Genomic DNA, 9,948 nt, shown 5'->3' on the forward strand with positions numbered 1-9,948 from the left:
CAAGCAAAATATCAAATATCAAGATCCAAGAATCTGACGTGCCTTCAATAATGAAAGGACTTGTTTCTCAATTAGCTATTGCTTATATATATGAAAATAATGTCTTATTCTTGAAGGATTCTAAAGTAAAACATGGACAAGCTACAACATCACACAACTGCTCCAGATCAGAAGTCGAGTGTCGCATTTTAGAAGAGCTGTTGCTGCCATTTCTAAAAGACGAGATTATGACTCCTACAAGTTAATGATTTTATACTTCATAACAATGTAGTTTCTGAACTACACATTAGAATCATTATCAGAAAGATGAAAACAAGTTGATCTCTTCCAAGCTTACTACTTTAAAACCAGAAGTAAATTAATTGAAGATAAGATCAAGAAACTTAGTCAAGAAGAAAATAGTACAACAGTACATTACAAATTCCACTATTTTACAAAAGTTTTCTCCCATCAAGTATTAACAACGTATCAAGCTACAAGACAAATCAGAGTGCCATATTTTACTATCCAAACCTATGCTTGAATATATCCGTTGGAAATTATCCGTTGGAAATTAAAAGGACATTCTTATCCTCCAAACGTCTCTTTTGAGAGCTATAAAAAGAAGATAAAAGCATCCAAGCAAAGGTGGACGAACATTGATAACACTGCTGTTGTTATTACAATCACCACTGGTTTTTAAATTGTTGACATCACAGGCATTGATTCAATTATCGCTGATGTAGTTGTTGATGCCGTTGGTATCACTACTTATGTTACTATTGTTGTTGTTGCAGCTGAAGTTGATACTGCTATAATGGTTTTTGTCGTTGCAGTTGTTAATTGTCATTTGACATGAATGGAATTCAACCAACACAGATTGACAAGAATTAACACATATAGAAAGAAGACAAATACTCAGAAGTGGATGCTTAAAAATCATATGTCAGATAGAGAAGCTAATGCTCATGCTAATTCAAAATGCTACTAGGCCAATTAGTTGATACTAATGCCTAAGTTGATATGCAGAAACCAATTAGATCGAAGAAGATAAGAAATAAGTCTACAAGACGCTACATCAAACTCTATTCATTTTCATCGTTGTAGAATCATTGTAAAAGCAAGGAGTAGTTACTCGGAACTTACTCAACACTTTTGTGTTGATATCTCTTGTAATTCAAAGTTGTGTAATCCGCTTGTAAGAAGCAAATATGTAAACATAAACTCTCAACTATATGTTGAATGTTCCTTGAGTGACTAAAGTGTTAGCCAGAATAACTCAAGAAGACTGTGACAAATTCTCATAGTGAAATCTTCTTAGGAATCCGGGTAGGTCAAAGTCTTACGAAGTCAATGATCGTTATATCTTCTAGGGCACCAAGTAGGTCATAATTCTTAGAAGATCACTAACATAGTTGGTCATTGTGTTAGTCATTGGTGGGTAGCCCATGTAATTGTAATCAGATTGGTTAAAGTGGATTAAGACCTTGGAAAAGGAAAAATCACCCTGACAGGTGGACTAGACTAGCTTGAGGATTTCTCAAGTGAACTAGTATAAACTGAATGTGTTCTTTATTTATGTCTTCTATATTCTGATCATTATTCGGAGAAGAAGCTCTAAAAAGACTTAAGTCTCTAAGAAGGGGGAATACTTCTAAGATATGTTAAGCTTATGATAAATTAGAAAGTAAAGCTTCTAACAAACAAGAGCTTCTAAAACTTCTGCGAAAGAGTTTAAAGAAAAGAAAAAATATTGAAAATCCAATTCAACCCCCCCCCCCCCTCTTTCTTGTGTTTTTCTCAACCTTCGGACATCTTTAAAATAAGGCGCTACCATATTAATTTTGTTTTTTGATTAAATATTAATTGTATATAACAACGGTTGAGCATCCTACCGTGGTAAAACTATCAAGATTTCATAGGTTTGAACCTCAGTGCCATCATAAATATTATTCCTTTAATATTAAGGTGCGTCTTTTATTTATATTTATTTTTATATAAAAAAATTAAAGGGATATGACTACGGTTGGTACATTCCACCATTGTGATATATTTATTATAACTAAATACTTATCAATATGGTTAATAGATAAGCGTTGTGAAATGATTTACCCATATATAAGGGAATTAACTATCATTTATTAACAGTAAGGCCATTTAATTCACAATGAAACCCTAGCACCCATTTTTTCTCTTCTTATTTGCCATTAGCCGTGAATCTTGTGCTTCATATGTTAAGGTATTCTTCTTCTTACAACTTATTGTTAGATAGTTCCCCATTATCTCGTTTGTTACATGTTGTTTTTGTTGATTAATTATTCTCACTTTTTTAGATTCAACTTCACTACCTACAAAAAGACCATACTTTGGCTATGGTACATATTTTTTGTGTAGCTATGGAAAAACTACAAGAAGCATGAAGCTATGATGGAAACTTCATTTACGTTGTACTTTTTCTTCATAGCTTCATAAACAAGATGTTTTTCACATGATTTGCATAATATTTTTTCTCTTTTTCATCATCATAAGCTTTTTTGTTGATGCGTGTTATTGTTAATAAATGTTTATGTTCATGATTTTATCAAATCCGTCTTCTCCACCTTAATAAAGCATGCGTGGATATTATACATACATTTTGTGTAGCTATGGAAAAAATATAAGATGTATGAAGTTGTTGTGGAAACTTCTTCCACCTTTGTATTTATTTTTCATAGCTTCACAAACTAGATGAACTTCGTAATTGTTACATTTTCACGAAAATTTTCTACAAAAGGTGCATCCTAAAATACATATTTTTATGTTGTTGCATGTATTTGTAGATGAAGTATAATTTATTATATTAACGGTAGATGAAGTATAATTTATTATATGCTATGTAGATTGTTTTTTAATTAACATTTCATTGAAAATACATTCATTTAAATTGACATAGAAACTTATTATTTGAAAATTAAGTTGTATTTGAAAACTAATTTATAAAAATCAATGTTTTCCGGATTGCTTGCATCTCATCATTTAATTCACATTCTTTACCATTTGGAATGTGATGCTGTTAGCTGGAGATTTCGACAGGATGGCTATGTTCTTCGAAGTCATATGCCTCGAAGAAAGAATGGCTTTAGATGGCTATTTTTAGAGTTGCTATATGTCAGAGTTATTTCCTAAGTCGAGATAAGGCATAAATGGATTATCTTCGAAATCGAAGGAATGAAAGACTTAGAATATTATGATATATATTTGATTACTTATAAAAGATGTTATTTTCGCAATGGAGAATTTTGAGCGGGAATATTTGAATTTTGAAGTGTTTCGTTTGAATCAGAAGGACACGTGGAACTCCAGGAATTCAAAGCGCATACAGACAAGCAACATGGCGTCTCAATAGGGTAACACCGTTAGGGTCTAATTAGTATTAATAAGGATCGTAGTGGTAGGATCCAAGGGTGTTCATTTTGTACAAATTACTCACAAATCACTCAAGTGCCAAGCGTAAGAAAAAGAGTTTTCGTTGAGAATGTACGTGCAACACCATTGTATTTTCAATACTTTTTCCTTTATTTTATAAAAAAAATCATTTAAATACCTTTACTTTTCCAGTTTAAGTCAATTCCATTTATAGTCAAGTTAATTTCAAATTCCTTTATGCAATTTCTTTCGTTGCATTACACTTTATATTGTCTTTTACATTAAACCATAGATTAGAGTGTTTCTTTTACAAGTAAAACTCATAGATATGAATCTAATTATCATGATAGACATTCTTTGACACATATCCTAGAATCAATCTAGTCAATCCTGCGAGTAACCAAAATATATTTAATAATTTTGAAGACTAGCGGTTGTTTACCAGAAATCACTGTAAACAAATTGGCACGCCCAATGGGACAATGTCGAAAAATTGTCTTTTATATTTAGAAGAGTCTTATAGGTTTAGAGTATACCAAAACCTTGTATGAACCTTAGGAGTGGTAACTCTACAAACAATTTACAACCAATTCCAAAACGAAAAATATAATAGAAAAATGGTTAATTCAACCAGTGATCACGGAGGATAAAATCCTCCACAAGGGTCAGGCATGGTTGTTGCAAGTACAACTAATGTTTCAACCACTATGTCCGAATCATAGGCCATACCTACATCGACAGGATCTATGGTCATAAATAGTTCGTAGGCCATACCTACATCGACAGGTTCTATGGCCATAAATAGTTCCCAGGCCATACCCACATCTGCGGGATCTACGACTACAAACTTTTCTATACCAATGTCCACAGGGACAATACCCACAACTAGTTCAACCACAACACCCCATTTCGTGAGTACAATAGAGATTCCATTAAATACCCAGGGTGATCCGTTTTCGACATATTTTGGAAACCAGGCGCAGCCTGCAACCCCTAGACCATCAGATTTTGAGAGTGTCAGACCTTGGTGGGAACAGCCACATGGAATGCCATCCTCTTTTATGGTGGGATTACATAATGGCACAACCACTTATACACAACCTAACATGGCTACTTTTTCGCCAATCCAAAATGCTGGCTCTGTAGGTCGAAGCCCACAAAATCAGGGTCCATCGAACCAATTGCCTACACTGACTACTAATAATCAGGCAATTTTTAGGCAACAAATGGATGCAAGAAACCATGACATTGATGGAGTACTTGCTCGAAAAATGAACACAATCTTTTCTCCTTTAATCCAAAATATCAATTGGACTAATTAGGACAACACCTAGTCCTACCAACAATTATCAGCGCAAATGGCGCGTATAGCATATTTCTTTGGGGCTCCCCAATCGACAGGCCAACGTAGACGAAATCGTATCGAAATACAGGAGGAACCAACTATTAATCAAGTACATCCACCTAGACAAAATGTTGTCGAAGGAGAAATGGGGGCATTGGTAAAACAACAAGGAGTTCGACAACAAATCCCTAAAGAACAGCCTAGGAGGGTAGTCGTGGTTAATAGGGAACAAAATGTAAATGAAGTAATTCAAATAGTTAGACAAGATAACATGGTGGAAGAAAATAATCTAAATACCATGATCGATAGGATTATGGCCAATAATGGCTTGAATACAAGGCTTCGACGTCCTAATTATACCTCCCCTATAATGGATTTTATCTTACAAACAGAGTTACCAAGAGGTTCCAAAGTTCCCAAGTTCACAAAATTTTCAGGAGATACTAGTGAGTCAACCGTAGAACACATAGCTCGATATTTAACTGAGGCAGGGGATTTGGAAAATAGTGAAAATCTAAGAATCAAATACTTCCCTAGTTCATTAACTAAGAAAGCATTTACTTGGTTCACCACCTTGCCACCAAATTCTATAGATACATGACCTCATATAGAGAGAGTGTTCCATGAGCAATTCTACATGGGGCAGACTAAGATTAGTCTTAAAGAATTGGCGAGCATTAAGAGAAATTTTATTGAACCTATAGATGATTATTTGAACAGGTTTCGTTTATTGAAATATAAATGTTTTACAATTGTACCTGAACATGAGTTAGGCGAAATTGCTGCAGGTGGGCTAGATTTTTCAATTCGAAAGAAGTTAGACACTCAATACCTAATAGATATGGCCCAGTTAGCAGATAGAGTTCGACAAGTCAAATGATTGAAAGATAAAAAGGGCAGAGAAAACAAGAGTTATAAAAAAGAGAGGGTAGCTTACATCGAAGCCGAAGACGTTGAAGTCGAAGCTTTCGATGACCCCTATGATATCGACGAAGTCGAAATAGATTTAGATGAGTTAAAAGGGGCACCCCCATACTCTTGTGAGTTGCTCACTCCTCGATTGGTAAGAACCCTGTCGAAGTGGAGAAGAATGATAAATTCCCTAAGAAAACATATACTTTCGACATCACGAAGTGTTATGAAATTTTTGATTTGTTAGTAAAAGATGACCAAATGATAGTGCCTCCTAATTCCAAAATTCCTCCGTTAGAACAACGAAAGAAGAGAGGCTTTTGTAAATATCATGGTTTCCTTGGCCACAAAACCTCACAGTGTTTTCTTTTCAGGGATCTAATACAGAATGCTATCAAAGATAGTCGTATAAAGTTCGCTGACAAGGGTAGAAACAACATGAAGGTTGATGTTGATCCTCTCCATGTTGCTGACACCAAATTTGCTGAGCCTGTTGAAATTAACATGGTGGATGTGGCTGAGGCCGGATTCGATGAAGCTAAGCAGTTAGAGATTGGCTCGACTGGAAAGCAGGCTACTGAAGGCCTAAACAATAACATGATCTTCAATACTGATGTTGAAGGTTCTTCTGGAGGAAGGTTCGAACCTAAGGCTACTGAAGATATTTTTGGAAAGACAAGTGAGGCTACTAAGGGCCTTAGATTCAAGCGTGAGAAAATAAGGATTTCTGAAACCCCTACAGCGGGAGTCAATATGGTGAATGTGGGTCAACCCATTTCAGAGATGGAGGAAGTGGAAATATGTCTGATGATGGAGAAGGAGAAGGTGAATTATGGATACCCCAAGGCCAATGAGACCCTGCGAGAATATCTCTAGAGGTGCCATGAGATAAATGCTGGGGAAATGCTGATGTGCCCAAGGTGCTCGATCATGTTAAGTTGAAGGGTTATGGAGAATTACGAAAAAGCCTAGCGAAACAAAACTTGGAGACACTGGAGGCAAGAGATCCAGCTTATGAAGGTTTACCCAAGGCCTGGGGAGAGTCTTTTGGGTTTTATGGTGCGTTGTTACAAGGCAGAATCAGAGATCCTCAAGTGTCCTAGATGTGGGGAAGTTTATGATAAGGAGGTTGTTGTGATGTTCGAAAGGATACCATTAGCTGTCAGTTGGGATCTACAAGGAACCAACCTTAATATGTACGTCTTCGATAAAAGAGGAGTGTCGAAGAGGCCAGACAACCCTCATTCGAAGGCTCGGAGGGTTACATTCAAGCTCCCTACGGAGGTGCCTATTGATAGATGGACACAAGCTGGCGCAGACAGCGGCAGGTGGAGAAATTTCGACCACGGAGGAAGAACTGCCATGGCATATAGGAGACTGTTTCAAGTTTCGAAAAGGGAGACATACAGACTCGAGAATTACAAAGGGAAAAATCCTATGGCAAGGTCTCAATGGAGGAGATACCAAAGAATGAAGAAAGCTGAAAGGGAGTCAGTATCGAAGGAGATAGGGGAATTCAGCAGCAGCAAGTGCCCTATTCATCTTTCAAGTAGAAACAAAACTCTAGTAGGACGGAAATTGTTCGTGTCAGAGAAGTAGGATGATGGTAAGAAAATCCAGGAAAACCCAGTAAGAGACGAAGAAATGTAACAGACGACTTCGAATCTGATGGAGTGTTTTCTGTGAATCTGAATTGCAATATAGTATCTGTTTTACCTCACAAATACTATCAAGAGACTGAAGTCGAAGACTGTGAGGAAGCAGATGAAAAAGAGATGGCGAAACATAAACCATTATGTTACTATATGCTGAACAACGGTGCTGTCGAAAAGCAAAATGCTTTCTTCGAGAGGCCTGATCAGGAAATGAGGAACCACCTGAAGCCCCTCTACATAAGGGCCAAGGTTGAAAATGTGGGAATTAACAAAGTGCTTGTTGATGGTGGGGCATCAGTGAACCTAATTCCTCAATACATGTTGAAACGAATTGGCATGTTTGACACATATATAAGGACTCAGAACATGGTGTTGTCAAACTATGAAGGGAAAGTAGGACATACTTTAGGAATGGCACAGGTGAATCTTACGGTTGGTTCAATCACAAGACCAACTATGTTCATGGTGATACAAGTGAAAGCCAATTATAACCTCTTTTTAGGTTTAGAATGGATTCACGGAGTAGCAAATGTACCCTCGACAATGAACCAAAGGCTAACCATCTAGAGAGAAGATGGTATAATGGAAAATATTGAAGGGGACTAGAGCTACTATATGTCAGAACTGAATCAGGTGAATAAAACAAGCTTCGATAAAAACTTGGCCAACATTGGGCCATGCCAGGTGGCTAAAGATATGTATTCCCCAAATAAGAATGCTCTTTACTACCTAACCCTCCAGCCCAACGGTTTCTAGTGGAATAGAGAGATAATGGGAGAACCTGAGGATGTAGTGTATGTCGAAGGATTACCTGGAACACGACCGACTGGCTGGGACGGAGATGTTGAATATGTCTGAGTCCTCTTTTTTCGAAAAGATTTTCAGCTTACATAGCCTAGAACAAAAACAAAGCGGCCCTTGAGGCTGAATTAACAAACATGGTTGTCGAAGCCACAAATGAAGAATCACAAAAAGCAAAACCTGGAGTTCATTCCATCCTAGAACCCCCTGATGAACAGGTTTTAGGCGCTATCTACAACGATGAACCTTTGGGGTTCGAAAAAGATCCAGTAGCATCAAATGCAAAGATGTTGGCCCAAGACCCCGTTGAAGAAATAAATCTCAGAGATAGAGACATAAAAAGGGTGACATACATCAACACGAAACTGGACCCCGAGTTGAGAGTAAAGATCATTACATTGCTAAAAGAGAATAAAGACTGCTTCGCTTGGGATTACGATGAAATACCTAGTTTGGAGATGGACTTGGTCGAATTGAAGCTGCCTATCAAAAATGGCAAGAAGCCCACCAAGCAGACTCCTAGAAGATTCGCACCAGAAATCCTCTCAAAGATCAAGAAAGATGTCGAAAGGCTTCTTCGCTGAAAATTCATTAGGACCACAAGGTATGTCGAATGGATCACAAATATAAATCCTGTTATTAAGAAAAGTGGCTCTTTAAGGGTATGTATAGATTTTCGTGACTTGAATGCATCCACCCCTAAGGACGAATATTCAATGCCTGTGGCAGAAATGCTAGTTGATTCAGCCGCAGGCTTCAAATACCTTAGTATGTTAGATGGATACTCTGGGTATAACCAGATTTTCATTACAGAGGAAGATATGCCCAAAACAACTATTCGATGCCCAGGGGAAATAGGCACCTATGAATGGGTCGTTATGCCTTTTGGTTTAAAGAATGCTGGGGCAACTTACCAGAGAGCAACGAATTCCATTTTCATGATTTTATAGAAACCTTTATGGAGGTATACATAGATGACATTGTGATAAAATCTGCCTCAGATGACATTCATAGAGATCATCTTCGCCAGTCATTCGAAAGAATGAGGAAACATGGCTTGAAGATGAATCCTTTTAAATGTGCCTTATTTGTGCAGGCTGAAGATTTTATGGGCTTTGTGGTCCATAAGAAGGGGATAGAAATCAACCAGAATAAGACAAAGGCTATCATGGAAATGAAAGTAACATCAATAAAGAAGGATCTACAATCATTATTGGGAGAGATAAATTTTCTGAGAAGATTCATCTCTAACTTGAGTGGTCGAATACAAGCCTTTTCTCCCTTCCTCAGTCTGAAGCAAGGAAGATCCGAGTGGAACAAAGAGCATCAAGAAGATTTTGAAAGGATAAAGAAATATTTGATGCATCCACCTATATAATCACCCCCAAATGGGAAGAAGCATATGAGACTATATATATCAGCCTCTGATACTACCATAGGTAGTATGTTAGCCCAAGAGGACGAAGATGGCATCAAAAGAGCCATTTATTACTTAAGTAAGCTATTGAATGATGCAGAGACTAGGTATACTGCTATAGAAAAAATCTTCCTTTGTTTATATATTTCTTGTATAAAACTTAAGTATTATATAAAACCAGTTTATGTTTCTTCTCATTTTGATGTCATTAAACACATGTTATCTAAGCCAATATTGCACAGTCGAATTGGCAAATGGGCTTTAGCCCTTACTGAATACTCTTTAACCTTTTTGCCTTTAAAAGCAATGAAAGGACAAATAGTATCAGACTTCATTGTGGACCACACCGTGGTCGAAAGTCATCAACAATACGTTGAAATAAAACCATGGAAATTGTTCTTCGATGGTTCAACACACAAAGAGGGGAGCAGATT

At 36.9% G+C, this 9,948-nt stretch overlaps 1 protein-coding gene across 1 annotated transcript; it reads left to right on the plus strand.

Moving 5' to 3' along the window:
• The first annotated feature begins 4,742 nt into the window (after window positions 1–4,742).
• Window positions 4,743–5,330, plus strand: LOC131649179 (uncharacterized). Its single transcript, XM_058918931.1, has one exon. It carries the CDS (start codon window positions 4,743–4,745, stop codon window positions 5,328–5,330), a length of 588 nt encoding a protein of 195 aa, XP_058774914.1.
• The last annotated feature ends 4,618 nt before the right edge of the window (window positions 5,331–9,948 follow it).

This window comes from Vicia villosa, linkage group LG2 (assembly GCF_029867415.1).
Source record: "Vicia villosa cultivar HV-30 ecotype Madison, WI linkage group LG2, Vvil1.0, whole genome shotgun sequence".
Taxonomy (NCBI): Eukaryota; Viridiplantae; Streptophyta; class Magnoliopsida; order Fabales; family Fabaceae; genus Vicia; species Vicia villosa.

What these genes read in the sequence shown, in the direction of transcription:
- LOC131649179 (XM_058918931.1), top strand. Translation starts at nt 4,743, where the DNA reads ATGGCGCGTATAGCATATTTCTTTGGGGCTCCCCAATCGACAGGCCAA.